General features: G+C 51.6%; 1 protein-coding gene across 1 annotated transcript in view; it reads left to right on the top strand.

Moving 5' to 3' along the window:
* Window positions 1–27,174, top strand: part of GRM7 (glutamate metabotropic receptor 7) — a 469,560-nt gene that overhangs the window by 411,658 nt on the left and 30,728 nt on the right. Inside the window, exon 9 of the mRNA XM_082266150.1 lies at window positions 26,266–26,512. Within this exon, the coding sequence (XP_082122276.1) occupies window positions 26,266–26,512 (247 nt within the window). The remainder of the gene's footprint in view (window positions 1–26,265; window positions 26,513–27,174) is intronic.

Here is a 27,174-nt window from a genome sequence, read left to right as displayed (position 1 = left end):
CTGCCCTGTGTTGGTGCAGTTTGCAGATAATGCCGGGGGACTCCCATAGGGACGTAGCCTCCTCCGCAGGCCATTGGCGCTGCTTGTTCCTCTCGGATGACTTCCCCGTGTGCCGGTCGCAGCCCGCGGTCCTCTCCTCGTACAGTGATGTATGACCGCCATCCCGCTCTCTGATCATTCATCCATCATGACATCCCGCTAAATATGGCAATTACATAAATGGGCCCCGGGCCCTTCCCGCGGCCTCCCCACCCCCGCCCTCCCACAGAAACCGCGCTCCGAGAGCGAGCCAGAAAAATACAACAATTTACGAGTCGCCAACCTTCAATAATCTGCTCAGCCAATCATTGCGTCAGCTTCAGCGCACATCTCCACATTACCTATAATCATCTCTGATCCACATAACGAGATCATTATAATACCGGATCACCCTGAGAACACCGGAGACCCCCCCCCCCAGAGAATGCCGGAGACCCCCCCCCCCCAGAGAATGCCGGAGATCCCCCCCCCCCCGAGAATGCCGGAGATCACCCAGAGAATGCCGGAGACCCCCCCCCCCCAGAGAATGCCGGAGATCCCCCCCCCCCCCCCAGAATCCCGGAGATCACCCCGAGAATGCCGGAGACCCCCCCCCCCCAGAGAATGCCGGAGATCCCCCCCCCCCCCCGAGAATGCCGGAGATCACCCAGAGAATGCCGGAGACCCCCCCCCCCCAGAGAATGCCGGAGACCCCCCCCCCCCGAGAATGCCGGAGATCACCCCGAGAGTGCCGGAGATTCCCCCCCAGAGAGTGCCGGAGATTCCCCCCCAGAGAGTGCCGGAGATTCCCCCCCAGAGAGTGCCGGAGATTCCCCCCCCCCACCCCCGAGAATGCCGGAGATCCCCCCGAGAATGCCGGAGATCCCCCCGAAAATGCCAGAATTCTCTGGCTTACAATGCTACAAATTTACAATGTACAGTCTGATCACTGGGAGAGGGGAGACTGAGGAAATGCTTCCTCCTGCCCACAGCAGACTTATGACATCATCTCAGCCTAGGCGGAATCACTGACGGAGATGAAGGATGACTATAATTGATGGAACTTTCCTGTATGTTGTGTGCGGATTTATTCCCGGTTTGGTTATTGCCGGATTCCTGTCCGGCTCTTGGACGAGATTTCAGTGTCTGCAGGTGGCGGCTGAGCGGGGTGATGGATGTCGGGGTGATGGATGTCGGGGTGATGGATGTCGTGGTGATGGATGTCGGGGTGATGGATGTCGGGGTGATGGATGTCGGTGTATAGATCTCAGAGTGATGGATGTCGGGGTGATATATGTCGGGTGATAGTCGTGGGGTGATGTCGGGGTGATAGATGTCGGGGTGATAGTCGTGGGGTGATGGATGTGGGGTGATAGTCGTGGGGTGATGGATGTCGGGGTGATGGATGTGGGGTGATGGATGTGGGGTGATGGATGTCGGGGTGATGAATGTTGGGGGTGATAGTCGTGGGGTGATGGATGTGGGGTATTAGTCGTGGGGTGATGGATGTCGGGGTGATGAATGTCAGGGTGATGAATGTCGGGGTGATGAATGTTGGGGTGATAGTCGTGGGGTGATGGATGTGGGGTGATAGTCGTGGGGTGATGAATGTCGGGGTGATGAATGTCGGGGTGATGGATGTCGGGGTGATAGTCGTGGGGTGATGGATGTGGGGTGATGGATGTCGGGGTGATGAATGTTGGGGTGATAGTCGTGGGGTGATGGATGTGGGGTGATAGTCGTGGGGTGATGGATGTCGGGGTGATGGATGTCGGGGTGATGGATGTCGGGGTGATGAATGTCGGGGTGATGAATGTCGGGGTGATGAATGTCGGGGTGATGAATGTTGGGGTGATAGTCGTGGGGTGATGGATGTGGGGTGATGGATGTGGGGTGATGGATGTGGGGTGATAGTCGTGGGGTGATGGATGTGGGGTGATAGTCGTGGGGTGATGGATGTGGGGTGATGGATGTGGGGTGATAGTCGTGGGGTGATGGATGTCAGGGTGATGGATGTCAGGGTGATGAATGTCGGGGTGATGAATGTTGGGGTGATAGTCGTGGGGTGATGGATGTGGGGTGATAGTCGTGGGGTGATGAATGTCGGGGTGATGAATGTCGGGGTGATGGATGTCGGGGTGATAGTCGTGGGGTGATGGATGTGGGGTGATGGATGTCGGGGTGATGAATGTTGGGGTGATAGTCGTGGGGTGATGGATGTGGGGTGATAGTCGTGGGGTGATGGATGTCGGGGTGATGGATGTCGGGGTGATGGATGTCGGGGTGATGAATGTCGGGGTGATGAATGTCGGGGTGATGAATGTTGGGGTGATAGTCGTGGGGTGATGGATGTGGGGTGATGGATGTGGGGTGATGGATGTGGGGTGATAGTCGTGGGGTGATGGATGTGGGGTGATAGTCGTGGGGTGATGGATGTGGGGTGATGGATGTGGGGTGATAGTCGTGGGGTGATGGATGTCAGGGTGATGGATGTCAGGGTGAAGCTCCTCCCCTCTGATCCTCTGATATAAATATTGATGGCGGGATCGGTATCTTTTCCTGCTGATGAAATATAAATGACGGCTGACATTAGCGGGGGATAAATGTGTGCAGACGTTTTAGCTTCTTGCTTTGGCATTTATTGTGTGCTATCGATCGGCTGATTGGTTAAACGATCTAATAATTGGCTCGTTAATCAATGGATATGTCTGATCCGATAGGCTGAGAGCATCCATCTGTCCGTCTGTCAGAATCATTCATCACTCTGATTGCACACATAAAATTTATGGATTTTGCCGCCCCGTCTGGGGAGCCGCTTCTCCCTGAACCAAAATCATTCATCGTTCTGTTTACTGACGCCGGAGATATCAGGAATAACGAATGACGTTTTCCTTTTATATGGAATGTGATGGGGTGGAGGTGTCGCTGCGTTTACATGCAGATGTACAGAAGTATTCACACCCTTTGCTCAATACTTTGGTGAAGCTCCTAGCATAAATACCCCCCAATCATCTCTACTAGAATTCCCCATAAAAAAAAAAAAAAATTCTCCCATCATCCCGAAAGATCCCTCCGCCGGGAGACACCTCCAATCCTCCCGAGCGATCCCTCCTGGGAGCCTTCTATGATCAGACACCGGGAAGGAGCCTTCTATGATCAGACACCGGGAAGGAGCCTTCTATGATCAGACACCGGGAAGGAGCCTTCTATGATCAGACACCAGGAAGGAGCCTTCCATGATCAGACACCGGGAAGGAGCCTTCTATGATCAGACACCGGGAAGGAGCCTTCTATGATCAGACACCGGGAAGGAGTCTTCTATGATCAGACACCGGGAAGGAGCCTTCTATGATCAGGCACCGGGAAGGAGCCTTCCATGATCAGACACCGGGAAGGAGCCAATCCACACTCAGACACCAGGAAGGAGCCTTCCATGATCAGACACCGGGAAGGAGCCTTCCATGATCAGACACCAGGAAGAAGCCTTCCATGATCAGACACCGGGAAGGAGCCAATCAAACACCGGGAAGGAGGCATCCACACTCAGATACCAGGAAGGAGCCTTCCATGATCAGACACCGGGAAGGAGCCTTCCATGATCAGACACCGGGAAGGAGCCTTCCATGATCAGACACCAGGAAGAAGCCTTCCATGATCCGACACCGGGAAGGAGCCAATCAGACACCGGGAAGGAGGCATCCACACTCAGATACCAGGAAGGAGCCTTCCATGATCAGACACCGGGAAGGAGCCTTCCATGATCAGACACCGGGAAGGAGCCTTCCATGATCAGACACCGGGAAGGAGCCGATCAGACACCGGGAAGGAGCCTTCCATGATCAGACACTGGGAAGGAGCCGATCAGACACCGGGAGGGAGCCTTCCATGATCAGACACCGGGAAGGAGCCTTCCATGATCAGACACCGGGAAGGAGCCTTCCATGATCAGACACTGGGAAGGAGCCAATCAGACACCGGGAAGGAGCCTTCCATGATCAGACACCGGGAAGGAGCCAATCAGACACCGGGAAGGAGGCATCCACACTCAGACACCAGGAAGGAGCCTTCCATGGTCAGACACCGGGAAGGAGCCTTCCATGGTCAGATACTAGTAGGAAGGAACCTTCCATGCCAGATCTTTATGAAGAATTTCCATTCTCGTGTGAAGAAACATTGTTTTAATTTAGAAGTTGATTAAAAAACTGGAACCAAAAAAAGTCTCCTGTGATGACCGGCCAGTGGATTGCGAAGCATAGAAAATTGTTTTCTCATCACCAAACAAAGTTTAATTACTTCTGTTATCAAAGAGCCGAGCGTTTACCCGTGTAGCGTCAGGTGGCGTGTAATGGAACGCAGCGATAAGAATTCCGCCTTTCAGGTGTGTTCACTTCCCACAACTCACTTCTGTTTGAAGACTTTGTTCCGGAATGTTCCGCTGATTTACATTGAAACTGCTGAGCTTTCGGTTTGAGGAATTTCAATGCGTTGTGTTCGGGGATCAACGTCCCAAACGCAGATAGAAAATAATAAATCTATGGAAACTGATTTAAAGAAATTCGGATCATGAAGAAAACGGCTGAACTGGCGATACGTGAGAGAAATGCTGCGCAGGAAAGGCGTTCCGTTTAAAGGGTCCCGTCAATGCCATGTAGGGAATGTTACTTCCTTACCCTTCAATGAAAGCGCGGAGGTTAAGTGAGATCTGGAGGTAAAAGTCAGCAGCCGCTCGTCCGTTATCACAGAAGTGAGAGGTCGACCGCCCCCCTTAAGCCGCCTTCCGCTGCTCCGCTTGGGTCTCCCGTCCCACACCCGGCACATCCGCTGGCTGGTTAGTCTGGACAAAGCCGGATTCGGCTTCCATCGGGTCTCCAATCATGTAACCTGGAAGCGGCGTCACTTTACCACCGGAGGATTTTCCTGCTTTACGTCAAGGCCACTTTTTGCAACTCAGCACTGTGCGAATTTAACTGACAGTTGCGCAGGGGTGCAACGCTGTACCCAAACAAAATTTACGTCCTTTTTTTCCCACAAACAGAGCTTTCTTTTGGTGGTATTTGATCACCTCTGCGATTTTTACTTTTTGCAATTATTAATAAAAAAAGAGCTGCAATTTTGAAAAAATAACAATATTTTTCTACTTTGACAGTTAAAAAATATCCAATATATTCAATTTTTGTCATATATTTTGGCCAAAATGTATTTAGCTACATGTCTGTGACAAAAAAATTCTCAATGAGCGTATTTTTAACCGCTTTAAGACCGGAAGATTTTACCCCATTCCTGACCAGGCCATATTTTGCGATTCTGCAAGGCGTTAATTTAATGGACAATTTCACGGTCGTGCGACGCTGTACCCAAATTAGATTTATGTCCTTTTTTTCCCCCAGAAACAGAACTTTCTTTTGGTGGTATTTGCTCACTGGATCCTCGATGATCGGGGAAGAGCAGCGGTGATCACCGCCTCTCCTCTCCTGGCCCGACTCCCACTGTGACTGAATACAGCGGGAGCGAGCCTCCGGCGGTACGTGCACGCCGCCCACAAGGGGAGGAGTCCAGCAATAAATCGAGCAACTTTGCCGCAGTACCCTCAATGTGAGCGGTCGGCAAGTGGTTAAAAAAGTGACAGTATTCACAAATGCCAATTTCAGCATTTTGAATACTTTGAAGTGCGGAGGAGTCCCCCCCCCCCCCCCCCGATCCCTCCATAAAGAGGACCTGTCACTCCCTATTATTAATGTTCCTTCTCACAGCAATAACAGTCATCATATATATTGACAAAAAAATTCCCCTAGGGGTGGGACTTTATAGGCACAATAGTATAAATTAGAACATATATGTATAAAAGATTTATATTTATTGAATACACATAGAAAAAAATATACAACAATAGTTGGTATATGCATTAAAAACAAGCAATGCAAGCACACTGTGTGTATGATGAAAACAGAACCTCAATCAACAGGACCAGATATCCGACGCGTTTCGAGGTTTTTATGACCCCTTCGTCAGGGATAATACTGGCATCCTATATGGTTGGTTTTCACAAATACAAGGGAGCTTGCAGGTTTAAAAACAGGGAATGGAGGAGCTACGACCCAGACAATGCCGTGTGTTCAGTGATGAGAGTTTTTTCTCCTTATTATGTATATCATCCAGGAGGTGGGAAAAGAAGACTGGTGGCCACAGTGCCTCCTAATTCAGGGCAGCTGGAGTCCAATTGTTGCTTAGCGGGATGGGATCAGAGAGCTGCCTGGACTAGCCTTCTCCCAGCAAATGGATCGCACATATATATTATATATATATAATTTTTTTTCTATATATATATATATATATATATATATATATATATATATATATATATATATGTGCTAAAAATAATACATTAAATAAAATGGGAAATAAACATTTTGAAAGCGCCCGTCCCTCCATGCTCGCGCACCAAAGAAAACGCATACGTAAATCGCGCCAACAAATGTAAACGTTGTTTGCACCACACATGTGAGGTATCGCCGCGATCATCAGAGTGAGAGGAAAAATTCCATCCCCCGACCTCCTCTGTAACTCTAAACTGGGAACCATTAAAACATTTTAAAGTGTCGCCTATGGAGATTTTTCAGTACCAATGTTTGTCGCCATTCCCCGGGTGTGCGCACTTTTAAGCCGTGACATATTAGGTATCGATTTACTCAGTGTGACATCATCTTTCACATTATACAAAAAATTTGGGCTAACTTTACTGTTTCGATTTTTTAAATTCAGTGAAGTGTATTTTTTCCAATGTCTTTGTTTAAAAAAATATATATATATACAGTGGGTACGGAAAGTATTCAGACCCCCTTAAATTTTTCACTCTTTGTTATATTGCAGCCATTCTTCTTCCTCATGAATGTACACATAGCACCCCATACTGACAGAAAAACACAGAATTGTTGACATTGTTGCAGATTTATTAAAAAAGAAAAACTGAAATATCACATGGTCCTAAGTATTCAGACCCTTTGCTGTGACACTCATATATTTAACTCAGGTGCTTTCCATTTCTTCTGATCATCCTTGAGATGGTTCTACACCTTCATTTGAGTCCAGCTGTGTTTGATTATACTGATTGGACTTGATTAGGAAAGCCACACACCTGTCTATATAAGACCTTCCAGATCACAATGCATGTCAGAGCAAATGAGAATCATGAGGTCAAAGGAACTGCCTGAAGAGCTCAGAGACAGAATTGTGGCAAGGCACAGATCTGGCCAAGGTTACAAAAAGATTTCTGCTGCACTTAAGGTTCCTAAGAGCACAGTGGCCTCCATAATCCTCAAATGGAAGACGTTTGGGACGACCAGAACCCTTCCTAGAGCTGGCCGTCCGGCCAAACTGAGCTATCGGGGGAGAAGAGCCTTGGTGAGAGAGGTAAAGAAGAACCCAAAGATCACTGTGGCTGAGCTCCAGAGATGCAGTCAGGAGATGGGAGAAAGTTGTAGAAAGTCAAAAATCACTGCAGCCCTCCACCAGTCGGGGCTTTATGGCAGAGTGGCCCGACGGAAGCCTCTCCTCAGTGTAAGACACATGAAAGCCCGCATGGAGTTTGCTAAAAAAACACCCGAAGGACTCCAAGATGGTGAGAAATAAGATTCTCTGGTCTGATGAGACCAAAATGGAACTTTTTGGCCTTAATTCTAAGCGGTATGTGTGGAGAAAACCAGGAACTGCTCATCACCTGTCCAATACAGTCCCAACAGTGAAGCATGGTGGTGGCAGCATCATGCTGTGGGGGTGTTTTTCAGCTGCAGGGACAGGACGACTGGTTGCAATCGAGGGAAAGATGAATGCGGCCAAGTACAGGGATATCCTGGACAAAAGCCTTCTCCAGAGTGCTCTGGACCTCAGACTGGGCCGAAGGTTTACCTTCCAACAAGACAATGACCCTAAGCACACAGCTAAAATAACGAAGGAGTGGCTTCACAACAACTCCGTGACTGTTCTTGAATGGCCCAGCCAGAGCCCTGACTTAAACCCAATTGAGCATCTCTGGAGAGACCTAAAAATGGCCGTCCACCAACGTTTACCATCCAACCTGACAGAACTGGAGAGGATCTGCAAGGAGGAATGGCAGAGGATCCCCAAATCCAGGTGTGAAAGACTTGTTGCATCTTTCCCAAAAAGACTCCTGGCTGTATTAGATCAAAAGGGGGCTTCTACTAAATACCGAGCAAAGGGTCTGAATACTTAGGACCATGTGATATTTCATAATAAATCTGCAACAATGTCAACAATTCTGTGTTTTTCTGTCAGTATGGGGTGCTATGTGTACATTCATGAGGAAGAAGAATGAACTTAAATGATTTTAGCAAATGGCTGCAATATAACAAAGAGTGAAAAATTTAAGGGGGTCTGAATACTTTCCCTACCCACTGTGTATATATATATATATATATATATATATATATATATATATAAATTCCCATCCATCTCCCATTGTGAGCAGATGAGGACCACTCAGCACCATTGGGTTCTCCTGATGAAGGTTTTTATCCCACAGCTCATTGGATAAGTCTGTGGGTCACCTACCTGGAGCAAAGTGAGGACTCCTTTGATGAGCTCATTCTGGGTCAATGACTCACCAAGTAGTGAAGAACGGAGAACAATGGCAGCCTGAATCACGGAATTTTCAAAGAGTTGCCCATATTTCTATCCTTGGGGAGGGAGACGATTGGAACTTTTTCTTTATTTCATGTTGTTATCATCCAATAGCCTGGCAGGGGAGTAGATAAAGAGAATCTCAATACTGTGCCAGCAGCTACTACACTTTGAAAAGTTTCCACCATCACCAGGGGTTGTGATAGAGACGAGTGAATCTAATATTGAAGCGCTGCACCGTGATATTCAAGTCCAAATACAAGACTACTCCAATCCATAACCGTTTATGGAGCCAACGTGTTTCGGGGGTGTAACTCCCTTCATCAGGGCTTGAGAAAATGAAACAATTTATGCAGAGTCTGTATTAAATATATAGATCAGGTGCGGTTATATGGATGTGAATATGCGCAGCATCCATCCAACAATCAAAACCTGACAGATAATCTAACCCAACCCCAACCTGATAATATAATGACTGCCTCCTCTGCCCCTTCCGGGGGATTTCCTCTCACTTCCTGTTCTGTCCGGATCTCATCAAACAAGGAATGATGGGAAGTCTCCCCAGTGAGGTCACAGATCCTAATATAAACCTGACAGAGGTGTGCCGGGGCAAGGTCATTTAGAGCCCCCAGGGGCCAACACGCCAAACTGTACCCCCCCCAAGATGAACTAATGTACTAATCCACCCCCTACTGAAATCCCCCCTCCAAGCACAAATCTCTGCCCCCCCAAGATGAATGAGCATTATGTGTAAGAAAAAATCCCCCCCCCCCCAAAAAAAAAACACTAAGCACTAAATTTACCCCATAAGCATAAATTCCCCTCCTCCCAGTACTAATCCACCCCCCTACTGAAGTCCCCCCTCCAAGCACAAATCTCTGCCCCCCCCAAAAAAACACTGAGCACTAATTTGCAAGCATACCCCCCTAAGCATAAATCCCCCACTCCTCCCAGTACTAATCCACCCTCCTACTGAAGTCCCCCCTCCTAGCACAAATCTCTGCCCCCCCTCCCCCCCCAAAAAAAAAAAACACTGAGCACTTATCTGCAAGCTTACCCCCTAAGCATAATTTCCTCCTTCTCCCAGTACTAATTTTGCCCCGCTGCTGAAATCCCCCTCTCAGCACATATTTGCACCACCATCCCCAAAATGCCCCCCCTAAAAAAAAAACCCCCTCTCCTAACACAAATCCTCTATCCCTAAAATTTCCCCTGCTATTGCACACGCCCCCCCCCCCACTTCAAATCCCCCCTCCCAGCACAAATTCCTCTCAAATCCCTCCTGCTAGCATGAATCTTCTTTCCCCCATCCCCCCTTCCAGCACAAATCCAAATCCTCCTAATTCACCATTCTTAGCACCCCCCCCCCCAAATTGACCCTATCTAACTAGAACAATACTTTACCCCCAGCCACCTGGCACATTCCCCCTTTTATCACAAATCCTCTCCCCCCAATCTCCTTGTGGCACTCCCCCCCCCACCCCCTTTCACCTCACATGATAGCACAGTACCCAGGGCAGCTACCCCTCCTGCCCACCCCTTGTCCTGGCCCTGTGGTTAGCCATGCGCCTTTGCAGCACACAGTCCCTAAATCCTCCAATTATTTCCGTCCCTCCAGATTACACCGACAATCCACCCCCTGGTCATCTTCTGCCCGATCCTGGGCGGGGCGGGGTGACGGGGGCTGGAACCTCCGCGGAGGGCGAAGATCCGATATAACCTGTAAAGTGCAGGATAAATGGACTATAAAATAAAATAATAAGAATCGGGATTCCGGAGAATAAAAGCCTAGAAAGATCTTTCAGTTCTGAATGCCATTCCTGACACTCGTCGCAGCGCTGCATTCCCAGGGCGACGCCCCCTTTGGCCCAGACGGCGGCTCGTGGCTCCGGAGCGCGGGAGAGGTTCTGAACCGACATCCTGGCGGAGATCTCCTCCTGACCCGTCTCCATAACCGAGGATAACTGCCGTCATTTGTATCACTCCTGTCCCCGGGGCGCCTTCCTTTGTCACCGCTCAAATCCCGCTCTCCCGCTCCATCCAACAATTCACAGCGCAAGACGGCAACGCCGCGGCACGACGCCGAGAATCATTCCCCCGACGCTGACTTCTCTCAGGAGAGACACGGCCTGCAATAACCTGAAATAATAATAATAATAATAATAATAATAATAATAATAATAATAATAATAGTAACAACAGCAATAATACAAAAAAATAATAATAATAATAACAAACAACAACAATGATAATAATAATAATAATAATAACAATAATAATAATAATTTATAATAAATCTTTGTGTGATTTGATTTGTTCGGGAGATTTCGGGGGGAATAATGTATGAAGCAGCGGGGGATGGTGTATATAATGGATATATGAAGTATATGACTGGAAATACAGCAGTAATGTCGGAGGAATATATTTATAAATGGCGGTGATAATATATTTGTGCGAGGATCGGTCACCAACTTACTAATATAATATTTAGAAATGAATCCTTTGTGTTTTCATTCCATAGCTTATATTAGCCTCTGTGACATCATCACTTGGTCTCTGTGCTTCTCTATGCAATGCAGGCAGATCATGGCTGGTGGGAGGAGCCTGTACACACCTTATTTTATACCCGGTGACATCATCACTGGGTCTCTGTGCTTCTCTATGCAATGCAGGCAGATCATGGCTGGTGGGAGGAGCCTGTACACACCTTATTTTATACCCGGTGACATCATCACTGGGTCTCTGTGCTTCTCTATGCAATGCAGGCAGATCATGGCTGGTGGGAGGAGCCTGTACACACCTTATTTTATACCCGGTGACATCATCACTGGGTCTCTGTGCTTCTCTATGCAATGCAGGCAGATCATGGCTGGTGGGAGGAGCCTGTACACACCTTATTTTATACCCGGTGACATCATCACTGGGTCTCTGTGCTTCTCTATGCAATGCAGGCAGATCATGGATGGTGGGAGGAGCCTGTACACAGCTTCCTGAAAACATCCCAGCACCCCGCCTCCAAACCTCTCTACAGAGCCCTCAGTCCTGATGTGAACAGTGGGAGGAGTTATTCAAATATCACAATGCCTTGATAGGTGGGTGCCAGCCTGAAGGAGTGGGCGGTCCTAGGTAGGCTGTATTTGCATAGGTAATGCCCACATGTGATGCTGAGCCTCCATGATTGACAGAACTGAAATCCAATGAATAAAAGAGGCGGGGCCAGGGACAGTGAGGCTGGGGAGGCAAGTGCTAGATGTCCTCCAGCCAGCAAAGGAGGCGGGGCTCTCTCTGACTGGATTCAGCTTGCAGAAGCTCGCAGTGTGCGGTGAAATCAGAGGAAGCCATTTCAGTCCAGGGGAGGAGCCGCTACACCTGTGCAAGACTGAAGGGGAGGAGCCGCTACACCTGTGCAAGACTGAAGGGGGAGGAGCCGCTACACCTGTGCAAGACTGAAGGGGGAGGAGCCGCTATACCTGTGCAAGACTGAAGGGGGAGGAGCCGGTACACCTGTGCAAAACTGAAGGGGGAGGAGCCGGTACACCTGTGCAAAACTGAAGGGGGAGGAGCCGCTACACCTGTGCAAGACTGAAGGGGGAGGAGCTGCTACACCTGTGCAAGACTGAAGGGGGGGAGCCGCTACACCTGTGCAAGACTGAAGGGGGAGGAGCCGCTACACCTGTGCAAGACTGAAGGGGGAGGAGCCGCTACACCTGTGCAAGACTGAAGGGGGAGGAGCCGGTACACCTGTGCAAAACTGAACAGGGAGGAGCCGGTACACCTGTGCAAAACTGAAGGGGGAGGAGCCGCTACACCTGTGCAAGACTGAAGGGGGAGGAGCTGCTACACCTGTGCAAGACAGAAGGGGGGGAGCCGCTACACCTGTGCAAGACTGAAGGGGGAGGAGCCGCTACACCTGTGCAAGACTGAAGGGGGAGGAGCCGCTACACCTGTGCAAAACTGAAGGGGGAGGAGCCGCTACACCTGTGCAAAACTGAACAGGGAGGAGCCGCTACACCTGTGCAAAACTGAAGGGGGAGGAGCTGCTACACCTGTGCAAGACTGAAGGGGGAGGAGCCGCTACACCTGTGCAAGACTGAAGGGGAGGAGCTGCTACACCTGTGCAAGACTGAAGGGGGAGGAGCCGCTACACCTGTGCAAGACTGAAGGGGGAGGAGCCGCTACACCTGTGCAAAACTGAAGGGGGAGGAGCTGCTACACCTGTGCAAGACTGAAGGGGGAGGAGCCGCTACACCTGTGCAAGACTGAAGGGGAGGAGCTGCTACACCTGTGCAAGACTGAAGGGGGAGGAGCCGCTACACCTGTGCAAAACTGAAGGGGGGGAGCCGCTACACCTGTACAAGACTGAAGGGGGAGGAGCCGCTACACCTGTGCAAAACTGAAGGGGGAGGAGCCGCTACACCTGTGCAAGACTGAAGGGGGAGGAGCCGCTACACCTGTGCAAGACTGAAGGGGAGGAGCTGCTACACCTGTGCAAGACTGAAGGGGGAGGAGCCGCTACACCTGTGCAAGACTGAAGGGGGAGGAGCCGCTACACCTGTGCAAGACTGAAGGGGGAGGAGCCGCTACACCTGTGGAAGACTGAAGGGGAGGAGCCCTTCCCCTAGTGATCAGACTGTACATTGTAACTTTGTAGAAGGAAGAGGAAGCATTTCCTCAGTCTCCCCTCCCCCAGTAATCAGATTTGTATGCAATAAATGGCTTTGCAAACCCAGACATTATCTTGATAAAGTAGCTGTGACATCACTGCACTGTAGTGTACATAACCTTGCAGAGAGCAGAGCTGTGGGAGGGGCCCATCAGGCTCCTCCTACTACAGGAGGTAGGCAGTGCCTGCTTGCTGTACAGTGGAAGGAGGAGATGTTGTGGGGGCGTGGCTATCTGCATTATCACTGATGACTCATAAGCCTGTAGTTTGTCAATCAGCCCCTGGCCACACCTAGTCCTGCCCACTGCTTTCTGGATTGGCAGCAGTGAGTCCCGCCCACTCTGGGAGGGGGCGGGGATGATACAAATGAAGGCGGATTTGGCTCAGTCGGGGGAGGAGAAGGATTTATATTTTATGACAAATATGCGCAGAGCGGCGACATTCAGAGATTTTCCATCTTTGGTTTTGGGGTCGCGGTGTAGAAGAGATCACCGCTGTCAGCTCAGCCGCCATTACTGAGTTTTCACAGCCCTTCCCCCGCTGAGCGCCCTTTAATAACTCACCAGACTTCTTCTGTCCCCTCCCCCTCCTATAAAAATCAATTGATTTCCCAATTCTCCCCCCTTCCCAATTCCTCACCATCTTCCTATCCCCCCTTCCCATCCCCCCTTCCTATTCCCCCCCCACTTCCTATACCCCCCTTTCCATCCCTCTCTTCCCATTCCCCCCCTTCCTATTTCTTTCCCCCCCCTTCCCATCCCCCCTTCCCATTCCCCCCCCCCACTTCCTATACCCCCCTTTCCATTCCTCCCTTCCTATTTCCCCCCCCTCTCTTCCCATTCCCCCTTCCTATTTCTCTCCCCCTTCCTATTCCCCCCTCATCTTCCCATTCCTCCTCCCAACCACCCCCCTTTCCAATTCTCCCCCCTTTCTATTCCTCACCCTCTCCCTCCCCCCTTCCCATTTTCCCCCTCTTCCTATTCCTCCCTTCCCATTGCTCTCCGCTTTTCATTTCTCCCCCCTTCTTCCTATTTCCCACCTTTCCATTCCTGCCCTGTTCCCGTTTCTCCCCTCCCTTCCCGTTTCTCCCCCCTTTCTATTCCCCCCCTTTCCTATTTATTCCCCCCCCCGCTTCCTATTCCTCTCCCCCCCCTTCCCATTTCCCCCCCCCCTCTCTATTCCTCCCCCTTCCTATCCCCCTCTCCCATCCCTGCCTTCCCAATCCTCCCCCCCTTCCCATTTCTGCCCCCTTCCCCCCCCCCTTCCATTTCTCCCCCCCCCGCTTCCCATTCCCCCCTTTCCTATTTATCCCCCCCCCCCTTCCTATTCCTCCCCCTTCCTCTTCTCTATGACCGTTCCTCTTTGATGATTGGATGTTGCAGTCTGGAAATTTGTTCTGCAGATTTCTGTCATGTAAATAAAACCAGAAACGTCGTCTCCTCATCGGCACCGCCGGCTCCCGACACCGACATCTTCCTAACATTAATTATACATCAGAGCCGGGTGTGGACGCTCCCAGAACTCGTCTCCCCGAGCCGCGCCGTTCATGTTCATGTGTTGTAGCTGCATTCAGGAAGAACATTGGAACACGGGTTCAACAGTGCCAGGAGCAGAGCACTGCGCATCCCACAGCAACCAGTGCTAGGAGCAGAGCACAGCGCATCCCACAGCAACCAGTGCTAGGAGCAGAGCACAGCGCATCCCACAGCAACCAGTGCCAGGAGCAGAGCACAGCGCATCCCACAGCAACCAGTGCTAGGAGCAGAGCACAGCGCATCCCACAGCAACCAGTGCCAGGAGCAGAGCGCTGCGCATCCCACAGCAACCAGTGCTAGGAGCAGAGCACAGCGCATCCCACAGCAACCAGTGCTAGGAGCAGAGCACAGCGCATCCCACAGCAACCAGTGCTAGGAGCAGAGCGCTGCACATCCCACAGCAACCAGTGCTAGGAGCAGAGCGCTGCGCATCCCACAGCAACCAGTGCTAGGAGCAGAGCACAGCGCATCCCACAGCAACCAGTGCTAGGAGCAGAGCACAGCGCATCCCACAGCAACCAGTGCTAGGAGCAGAGCACAGCGCATCCCACAGCAACCAGTGCCAGGAGCAGAGCGCTGCACATCCCACAGCAACCAATGCTAGGAGCAGAGCGCTGCACATCCCACAGCAACCAGTGCTAGGAGCAGAGCGCTGCACATCCCACATCAACCAGTGCTAGGAGCAGAGCGATACGCATCCCACAGCAACCAGTGCTAGGAGCAGAGCACAGCGCATCCCACAGCAACCAGTGCTAGGAGCAGAGCACAGCGCATCCCACAGCAACCAGTGCTAGGAGCAGAGCACAGCGCATCCCACAGCAACCAGTGCTAGGAGCAGAGCGCTGCACATCCCACAGCAACCAGTGCTAGGAGCAGAGCGCTGCGCATCCCACAGCAACCAGTGCTAGGAGCAGAGCACAGCGCATCCCACAGCAACCAGTGCTAGGAGCAGAGCACAGCGCATCCCACAGCAACCAGTGCTAGGAGCAGAGCACAGCGCATCCCACAGCAACCAGTGCCAGGAGCAGAGCGCTGCACATCCCACAGCAACCAATGCTAGGAGCAGAGCGCTGCACATCCCACAGCAACCAGTGCTAGGAGCAGAGCGCTGCACATCCCACAGCAACCAGTGCTAGGAGCAGAGCGCTGCACATCCCACATCAACCAGTGCTAGGAGCAGAGCGATACGCATCCCACAGCAACCAGTGCTAGGAGCAGAGCACAGCGCATCCCACAGCAACCAGTGCTAGGAGCAGAGCACAGCGCATCCCACAGCAACCAGTGCCAGGAGCAGAGCGCTGCACATCCCACAGCAACCAGTGCTAGGAGCAGAGCGCTGCGCATCCCACAGCAACCAGTGCTAGGAGCAGAGCGCTGCGCATCCCACAGCAACCAGTGCCAGGAGCAGAGCGCTGCGCATCCCACAGCAACCAGGGCTAGGAGCAGAGCGCTGCGCATCCCACAGCAACCAGTGCTAGGAGCAGAGCGCTGCGCATCACAAAGCAACCAGTGCCAGGAGGAGAGCGCTGCGCATCCCACAGCAACCAGTGCCAGGAGCAGAGCGCTGCGCATCCCACAGCAACCAGGGCTAGGAGCAGAGCGCTGCGCATCCCACAGCAACCAGTGCTAGGAGCAGAGCGCTGCGCATCCCTCAGCAACCAGTGCTAGGAGCAGAGCGCTGCACATCCCACAGCAACCAGTGCTAGGAGCAGAGCGCTGCGCATCCCACAGCAACCAGTGCTAGGAGCAGAGCGCTGCGCATCCCACAGCAACCAGTGCTAGGAGCAGAGCGCTGCGCATCCCACAGCAACCAGTGCTAGGAGCAGAGCGCTGCGCATCCCACAGCAACCAGTGCTAGGAGCAGAGCGCTGCGCATCCCACAGCAACCAGTGCTAGGAGCAGAGCGCTGCGCATCCCACAGCAACCAGTGCTAGGAGCAGAGCGCTGCGCATCCCACAGCAACCAGTGCTAGGAGCAGAGCGATACGCATCCCACAGCAACCAGTGCTAGGAGTAGAGCGCTGCGCATCCCACAGCAACCAGTGCCAGGAGCAGAGCGCTGCGCATCCCACAGCAACCAGTGCCAGGAGCAGAGCGCTGGGCATCCCACAGCAACCAGTGCCAGGAGCAGAGCGCTGGGCATCCCAGAGCAACCAGTGCTAGGAGCAGAGCGCTGCGCATCCCACAGCAACCAGTGCTAGGAGCAGAGCGCTGTGCGGCCCACAGCAACCAATGCTAGGAGCAGAGCGCTGGGCATCCCACAGCAACCAGTGCTAGGAGCAGAGCGCTGCACATCCCACAGCAACCAGTGCCAGGAGCAGAGCGCTGCGCATCCCACAGCAACCAGTGCTAGGAGCAGAGCGCTGCGCATCCCACAGCAACCAGTGCCAGGAACAGAGCTCTGCGCATCCCACAGCAACCAGTGCTAGGAGCAGAGCGCTGCGCATCCCACAGCAACCAGTGCTAGGAGCAGAGCGCTGCGCATCCCACAGCAACCAGTGCTAGGAGCAGAGCGCTGCACATCCCACAGCAACCAGTGCTAGGAGCAGAGCGCTGCACATCCCACATCAACCAGTGCCAGGAGCAGAGCGCTGCACATCCCACATCAACCAGTGCTAGGAGCAGAGTGCTGCGCATCCCACAGCAACCAGTGCTAGGAGCAGAGTGCTGCGCATCCCACAGCAACCAGTGCTAGGAGCAGAGCGCTGCGCATCCCACAGCAACCAGTGCTAGGAGCAGAGCGCTGGGCATCCCAAAGCAACCAGTGCTAGGAGCAGAGCGCTGCGCATCCCACAGCAACCAGTGCTAGGAGCAGAGCGCTGCGCATCCCACAGCAACCAGTGCTAGGAGCAGAGCGCTGCGCATCCCACAGCAACCAGTGCTAGGAGCAGAGCGATACGCATCCCACAGCAACCAGTGCTAGGAGTAGAGCGCTGCGCATCCCACAGCAACCAGTGCCAGGAGCAGAGCGCTGCGCATCCCACAGCAACCAGTGCCAGGAGCAGAGCGCTGGGCATCCCACAGCAACCAGTGCCAGGAGCAGAGCGCTGGGCATCCCAGAGCAACCAGTGCTAGGAGCAGAGCGCTGCGCATCCCACAGCAACCAGTGCTAGGAGCAGAGCGCTGCGCGGCCCACAGCAACCAATGCTAGGAGCAGAGCGCTGGGCATCCCACAGCAACCAGTGCTAGGAGCAGAGCGCTGCACATCCCACAGCAACCAGTGCCAGGAGCAGAGCGCTGCGCATCCCACAGCAACCAGTGCTAGGAGCAGAGCGCTGCGCATCCCACAGCAACCAGTGCCAGGAACAGAGCGCTGCGCATCCCACAGCAACCAGTGCTAGGAGCAGAGCGCTGCGCATCCCACAGCAACCAGTGCTAGGAGCAGAGCGCTACGCATCCCACAGCAACCAGTGCTAGGAGCAGAGCGCTGCGCATCCCACAGCAACCAGTGCTAGGAGCAGAGCGCTGCACATCCCACAGCAACCAGTGCTAGGAGCAGAGCGCTGCGCATCCCACAGCAACCAGTGCTAGGAGCAGAGCGCTGCACATCCCACATCAACCAGTGCCAGGAGCAGAGCGCTGCGCATCCCACATCAACCAGTGCTAGGAGCAGAGTGCTGCGCATCCCACAGCAACCAGTGCTAGGAGCAGAGCGCTGCGCATCACAAAGCAACCAGTGCCAGGAGGAGAGCGCTGCGCATCCCACAGCAACCAGTGCCAGGAGCAGAGCGCTGCGCATCCCACAGCAACCAGGGCTAGGAGCAGAGCGCTGCGCATCCCACAGCAACCAGTGCTAGGAGCAGAGCGCTGCGCATCCCACAGCAACCAGTGCTATGAGCAGAGCGCTGCACATCCCACAGCAACCAGTGCTAGGAGCAGAGCGCTGCGCATCCCACAGCAACCAGTGCTAGGAGGAGAGCGCTGCGCATCCCAAAGCAACCAGTGCCAGGAGGAGAGCGATGCGCATCCCACAGCAACCAGTGCTAGGAGCAGAGCCCTGCGCATCCCACAGCAACCAGTGCTAGGAGCAGAGCGCTGGGCATCCCAAAGCAACCAGTGCTAGGAGCAGAGCGCTGCGCATCCCACAGCAACCAGTGCTAGGAGCAGAGCGCTGCACGGCCCACAGCAACCAGTGCTAGGAGCAGAGCGCTGGGCATTCCACCGCAACCAGTGCTAGGAGCAGAGCGCTGCGCATCCCACAGCAACCAGTGCTAGGAGCAGAGCGCTGGGCATTCCACCACAAGCAGTACTAGGAGCAGAGCGCTGCACGGCCCACAGCAACCAGTGCTAGGAGCAGAGCGCTGCGCATCCCACAGCAACCAGTGCTAGGAGGAGAGCGCTGCGCATCCCAAAGCAACCAGTGCTAGGAGCAGAGCGCTGCGCATCCCACAGCAAGCAGTGCTAGGAGCAGAGCGCTGGGCATTCCACCGCAACCAGTGCTAGGAGCAGAGCGCTGGGCATCCCACAGCAACCAGTGCTAGGAGCAGAGCGCTGGGCATTCCACCACAAGCAGTACTAGGAGCAGAGCGCTGCACGGCCCACAGCAACCAGTGCTAGGAGCAGAGCGCTGCGCATCCCAAAGCAACCAGTGCTAGGAGGAGAGCGCTGCGCATCCCAAAGCAACCAGTGCTAGGAGCAGAGCGCTGCGCATCCCACAGCAACCAGTGCTAGGAGCAGAGCGCTGGGCATTGTTCTATTTCTGGGCTCCTCGGTTGACACAATGGGGAAGGAACTTTATAGTCCCAGAATCTGTCAGCATTCCCAGCGCAGGAAGTGCCGGAGCCGGTGGAGGGTCTTTATTTTACTTTATATCCTTTTATCAAAATATCTGTTCAATCCGGGAGGAAAGAGCCGGAAAATAAAATCAATCTTCAGTCATTCTGCAGTGGAGAGCAGATAAGAGGAGCTTAGAGGTTGTATTTAATTCAGCAACACCGGAGTCTCCGCACAACCCCGGGAGGGGAGCTCCGTACAATAATGCTCCGCAGAAGATGCCACGCCGCCAAATCTACAACAACGCCAGAAATATCTGAACTCCATAGAAATAAACTTTAGGTGATAAGAGCCGCTATTCATACCGCCTGCCAGACTCCAACCAAAAGGAGATTTCCCCAAACTAAACCACGTTCCCGCCTATTCTTACAATACGGCCAACAAAGAGACCCAAAATCAAACCTTAGAGTGAAGGACCAACAAAGAGACCCAAAATCAAACCTTAGAGTGAAGGACCAACAATGAGACCCCAAACCTTAGAGTGAAGGACCAACAATGGGGCCCAAACCTTAGAGTGAAGGACCAGCAATGAGACCCAACACCAAACCTTAGAGGGAAGGACCAACAATGGGGCCCAAACCTTAGAGTGAAGGACCAACAAAGAGACCCAAAACCAAAGCTTAGAGGGAAGGACCAACAATGAGACCCAACACCAAACCTTAGAGTGAAGGACCAACAAAGAGACCCAAAACCAAAGCTTAGAGGGAAGGACCAATAATGAGACCCAACACCAAAGCTTAGAGGGAAGGACCAACAATGGGGCCCAAACCTTAGAGTGAAGGTCCAACAAAGAGACCCAACAAACCTTAGAGTGAAGGGTTAACAATGAGACCCAACACCAAGCCTTAGAGTAAAGGACCAACAATGAGACCCCAAACCTTAGAGTGAAGGACCAACAATGAGACCCAACACCAAAGCTTAGAGTGAAGGACCAACAATGGGGCCCAAAACCTTAAAGTGAAGGACCAACAATGGGACCCAACACCAAGCCATAGAGGAAAGGACCAACAAGGAGACCCAACAAATCTTAGAAGGAGCAACAATGAGACCCTAAACCTTAGAGTGTAGGACCAATAATGAGACCCAACACCAAAGCTTAGAGTGAAGGACCAACAATGGGGCCCCAAACCTTAGAGTGAAGGACCAACAAAGAGACCCAACAAACCAGAGTGAAGGGTAACAATGAGACCCCATACCAAGCCTTAGAGTAAAGGACCAACAATGAGACCCCAAACCTTAGAGTGAAGGACCAGCAATGGGACCCAACACCAAGCCTTAGAGGGAAGGACCAACAATGAGACCCCATACCTTAGAATGAAGGGTTAACAAATACCTCTACATTTAAATCAGAGAGTCCAACTCAATGAGGTTTGTAGCACCACCTCAAAGGATGAGGGCCCCAATGTCTGCAGCACAGCATTGCTGTTTATCTGGTCCCACTGGCCAGTGAAGTAGGGGTCGGCAGGGATGCTCCTAGACGATTCATCTTCTTGTGGCAGTCGCGTTGTTGTGCTGTAAATGGTTAGACATTGTGTTGTATTTGTCTAACCATATTTTTTAGGCCTTTATTCAAGGCCTTTAATTAAGCCAATATAAATGGTTCCATGTGTGTCGTGGTCCCTCAGGACCAGGTAAAGGTGGGTCATCACTGGTGTAGGGCAGAGGGCCTCTGAATTCTCCAGGGGGGGACACTTTATGTTCCCCATATGTGATATTCAAATCCTATTCTGTGTCCACTATGGCAGTAACATCCATAACCCCCAATCATGAGTCATCTATAAATCAGAAGATGTCTTCTCTGGGGTCACAGTCCACCGCCTTCCACCAAAAATGTGGGACCTTCTAATATAAAGGTCAAAAGTATTATTAATTCCCACAAAATTGGATCATATGATTTAGTTGATCCAAGGAATATCTGATCGCCTCTCGGGGGATCGGGAAGGAACTTTTCCCCTGCTGTAGTAAATTGGATCATACTTTACTGGGGTTTCCACCTTCCTCCCGATCAACTGCGGGTATAGGATTGTGTATATGGGATTGTATGGTTGGGGAGGGTGTAGGATTGTGTATATGGGATTGTATGGTTGGGGAGGGTATAGGATTGTGTATATGGGATTGTATGGTTGGGGAGGGTGTAGGATTGTGTATATGGGATTGTATGGTTGGGGTGGGTGTAGGATTGTGTATATGGGATTGTATGGTTGGGGTGGGTATAGGATTGTGTATATGGGAGTGTATGGTTGGGGAGGGTATAGGATTGTGTATATGGGATTGTATGGTTGGGGAGGGTATAGGATTGTGTATATGGGATTGTATGGTTGGGGAGGGTGTAGGATTGTGTATATGGGATTGTATGGTTGGGGTGGGTATAGGATTGTGTATATGGGAGTGTATGGTTGGGGAGGGTGTAGGATTGTGTATATGGGAGTGTATGGTTGGGGAGGGTATAGGATTGTGTATATGGGATTGTATGGTTGGGGAGGGTGTAGGATTGTGTATATGGGATTGTATGGTTGGGGTGGGTATAGGATTGTGTATATGGGAGTGTATGGTTGGGGAGGGTGTAGGATTGTGTATATGGGATTGTATGGTTGGGGTGGGTATAGGATTGTGTATATGGGAGTGTATGGTTGGGGAGGGTATAGGATTGTGTATATGGGATTGTATGGTTGGGGAGGGTATAGGGTTGTGTATATGGGAGTGTACGGTTGGGGAGGGTATAGGATTGTGTATATGGGAGTGTATGGTTGGGGAGGGTATAGGATTGTGTATATGGGATTGTATGGTTGGGGAGGGTGTAGGATTGTGTATATGGGAGTGTATGGTTGGGGAGGGTATAGGATTGTGTATATGGGATTGTATGGTTGGGGTGGGTATAGGATTGTGTATATGGGATTGTATGGTTGGGGTGGGTATAGGATTGTGTATATGGGAGTGTATGGTTGGGGAGGGTATAGGATTGTGTATATGGGATTGTATGGTTGGGGAGGGTATAGGATTGTGTATAGGGGATTGTATGGTTGGGGAGGGTATAGGATTGTGTATATGGGATTGTATGGTTGGGGTGGGTATAGGATTGTGTATATGGGAGTGTATGGTTGGGGAGGGTATAGGATTGTGTATATGGGATTGTATGGTTGGGGAGGGTATAGGATTGTGTATATGGGATTGTATGGTTGGGGAGGGTGTAGGATTGTGTATATGGGATTGTATGGTTGGGGTGGGTATAGGATTGTGTATATGGGAGTGTATGGTTGGGGAGGGTGTAGGATTGTGTATATGGGATTGTATGGTTGGGGTGGGTATAGGATTGTGTATATGGGAGTGTATGGTTGGGGAGGGTATAGGATTGTGTATATGGGATTGTATGGTTGGGGAGGGTATAGGATTGTGTATATGGGAGTGTATGGTTGGGGAGGGTATAGGATTGTGTATATGGGAGTGTACGGTTGGGGAGGGTATAGTATTGTGTATATTGGAGTGTATGGTTGGGGAGGGTATAGGATTGTGTATATGGGATTGTATGGTTGGGGAGGGTGTAGGATTGTGTATATGGGATTGTATGGTTGGGGAGGGTATAGGATTGTGTATATGGGATTGTATGGTTGGGGTGGGTATAGGATTGTGTATATGGGAGTGTATGGTTGGGGAGGGTATAGGATTGTGTATATGGGATTGTATGGTTGGGGCGGGTATAGGATTGTGTATATGGGATTGTATGGTTGGGGTGGGTATAGGATTGTGTATATGGGAGTGTATGGTTGGGGAGGGTGTAGGATTGTGTATATGGGAGTGTATGGTTGGGGAGGGTATAGGATTGTGTATATGGGATTGTATGGTTGGGGAGGGTATAGGATTGTGTATATGGGATTGTATGGTTGGGGTGGGTATAGGATTGTGTATATGGGATTGTATGGCTGGGGAGGGTATAGGATTGTGTATATGGGATTGTATGGTTGGGGAAGGGTATAGGATTGTGTATATGGGATTGTATGGTTGGGGGTGGGTATAGGATTGTGTATATGGGATTGTATGGTTGGGGTGGGTATAGGATTGTGTATATGGGATTGTATGGTTGGGGTGGGTATAGGATTGTGTATATAGGATTGTATGGTTGGGTGGGTATAGGATTGTAAATATAGGACTGTATAGTTTTTTCTTTTATTTATTTTTTATTTATTGGTTGGACTGGATGGACTTTGGACTATGTAACTATCTTCAGGCTCAGTTCTCGATGTCTCAGGTCTTAGATACACTCCCTTGTATAATTCCCAATAGAAGTCGGAGAAAGGAATTCCATTTTGTATAAAATATTCACTCCCAATGTGCCAGAAAGCAAACCAGCAGCTTCCGTCCTGAGTGGCTCCGCGCTGCACTGACCCACTTCCATTGTGTGGGCTGCCATGATGTCCCGATTTATTTCTATCCAACGCATTTCGTCATTGAGACGTCATCAGGGAAGATCTATAATACATTCATTGGACAATTCACACCTCTAAGGTTTGATGTTTTATTGTTATAAGACGAGAGGAGACACCAAGGAGGAAAAAGTAACCAGATATTTACAATTAGAAGGAGATATAGAAGATAATGCCGGAATATACAGTATGCTTGGGCGGGGCGGGGCTGGGCTGACCCCCCTCCCCCCATACAGCACCGGTCTTCTTCTGGGTTAATTGATGTCCAATGCTGTTAGTTGAAGTCATCCTCTTCTGTTTGATACCCATCCCCTGGACAGGAAGTGAGGGGAAATCCCCCTGCTGGGGACCAGGGCTGCCGATAGGGGGGGTACCACCAGTCCTCCTGTAGGGGGCTTGGACACGCAGGGGGATCAGTGCAGTGGGAGGACAATTACAGAACGATGCACTGTATCTGTGTCTCTCCCTCCAGCAGCTGAAAGCCAGGGTGCAGAGTTCTGATTCCCCCAGTATTTGAATATTTGATGTGAGAATAAAAGGTTTCCCCGTGGGGGTGGATTGGGATGGATGGGGGGAAGGGCTCATTATTTACTCCTCACCATATATAATAAATTAGGAGATGATTGGCCTTTGCTCGGAGGAATCCATTAGCGGGTTTTATGTGAGCGCCATTCCTCCACCTGCCAATCACAGAACAAACCTCATCCTTCCCTAATAACTGATTAACGAGGACGCCTCGGCGGCTGAACGCCATCATTATCTCATGGCATGACTTTGATTGACAGATCGTCCCATTAAAGGGGCGGAGGAGGACCCCCCGCACAGCCGATCGATAGACGGACAATGTGGGGACGTCTGTCATAAGAACGTCACAGAGATAATTAGCTGTCATCCTGAAGGATAATAATGTCCTACAATACGGGGACTCCCCTGATGGTGGGAATGGATTTCATCAAATCAACTTTATCATTTCACATTCAGAATTCTCTCCTGTATCAGCTCTGCGTCCGATATACTGAGAACGATCGGTGTGTATGGATCACAGCTATGCAGATCAATGAGGGGCCCCCAAGTGTCAGTGCGTAATCAATGAGGGGCCCCCAAGTGTCAGTGCGTAATCAATGAGGGGCCCCCAAGTGTCAGTGCGTAATCAATGAGGGGCCCCCAAGTGTCAGTGCGTAATCAATGAGGGGCCCCCAAGTGTCAGTGCGTCATCAATGAGGGGCCCCCAAGTGTCAGTGTATCATCAATGAGGGGCCCCCAAGTGTCAGTGTATCATCAATGAGGGGCCCTCAAGTGTCAGTATATCATCAATGAGGGGCCCCCAAGTGTCAGTGTATCATCAATGAGGGGCCCCCAAGTGTCAGTGTATCATCAATGAGGGGCCCTCAAGTGTCAGTGTATCATCAATGAGGGGCCCTCAAGTGTCAGTGCATCATCAATGAGGGGCCCTCAAGTGTCAGTGCATCATCAATGAGGGGCCCTCAAGTGTCAGTGTATCATCAATGAGGGGCCCCCAAGTGTCAGTGCATCATCAATGAGGGGCCCCCAAGTGTCAGTATATCATCGATGTGGGGCCCTAAAGTGTCAGTATATCATCAATGAGGGGCCCCCAAGTGTCAGTGGATCTTCAATGAGGGGCCACCAATTGTAAGTATATCATCGATGTTGGGCTCCCAAGTGTCAGTGCATCATCAGCGTAGGGCCCCCAAGTTTCAGTGTGTCATCAATGAGGGGTTTCCAAGTGTCAGTGTGTCATTGTTCTGGGGCCCCCAAGTGTCAGTGTGTCATTGTTCTGGGGCCCCCAAGTGTCAGTTTGTCTTTATTCTGGGGCCCTCGGTATCAGCGTGTCATTGTTCTGGGGCCCCAGGTATCAGCGTGTCATTATTCTGGGGCCCCAGGTATCAGCGTGTCATTATTCTGGGGCCCCAGGTATCAGCGTGTCATTATTCTGGGGCCCCAAGGGGCCTTTAACAATCATTGTAAATTCATCCAGCCTTATACTAGTATTATGTGAATAGTCTGGGGGTGTGGCTTACTAGTAGTATGTGAATAGTCTGGGGGTGTGGCTTACTAGTATTATGTGAATAGTCTGGGGGTGTGGCTTACTAGTAGTATGTGAATAGTCTGGGGGTGTGGCTTACTAGTATTATGTGAATAGTCTGGGGGTGTGGCTTATATTGAACGTTGGGACTCTCTAATGCTTTGATTTCCTTCTGTTGCAGCTCTACATCCAGACCACCACTCTCACCATCTCCATGAATCTTAGTGCCTCGGTGGCTCTGGGGATGCTCTACATGCCCAAGGTGTACATCATCATCTTCCACCCGGAGCTGAATGTCCAGAAACGCAAGCGCAGCTTTAAGGCGGTGGTGACGGCGGCCACAATGTCATCGCGTTTGTCACACAAGCCCAGCGACCGGCCCAACGGGGAAGCCAAGACAGAGCTCTGCGAGAATGTCAACCCAAACAGTGAGTATCCCCCCCAGAATGCCAAGGGAACCCAACAATTCCTGGCCTGTGTACATCGTATCTAGTGTTCCAGGTGTGTATGGGCAATGGGAGCGGGGGGAGCGGGGGGGGGGGGAGCAGACAGTGGGAGCATGGGGAACCAGTGGAGGGAGCAGGGGGAATGAAAGGTGGGAGCAGGAGGAGTGGGTGGTGACAGCAGGGGGAACCGATGTTGGGAGCACAGGGGGGGAGGGATCAGGGGAACCAGTGGAGGGAGCAGGGGGAGCGAAGGGTAGGAGCAGGGGGGGGGGGGGGGTGGGTGGTGGGAACAGGAGGAGCGTTGGGTATGAGCATGGGGACCTGATGATGGGAGCAGAGGGAGCGGGAATCGGGGGAGCAGGTGGTGGGATCAGGGGGAGCAGGAGCAGCGAGTGGTGAGAGCAGGGGGAACCGATGGTGGGATCATTGGAAGTGAGGGATTGGCAGAGAGGGGTGGAGGATTATGGGGTGATCCTTGCATGCTTTAGGGGGGGAGGGGCAGTAGAGAGGGAAGGATTGAAGATGTGAGTGGGGGAGGATAGGATAGAAGAAGGGGGGGAGGAGAGTAGTTGGGAAGGATTGGGGTGCAGCAGTGGGGAGGGGGGGGGATGGGTTAGGTAGGTGTCTGAGTAACGTTTGGTGAC

Source organism: Pelophylax lessonae, assembly GCF_965119305.1.
Source record: "Pelophylax lessonae genome assembly, chromosome: 8".
NCBI lineage: Eukaryota > Metazoa > Chordata > Amphibia > Anura > Ranidae > Pelophylax > Pelophylax lessonae.
Note: the sequence above shows the minus strand (reverse complement) of the source record. Positions and strands in the feature narration are given on the sequence as shown.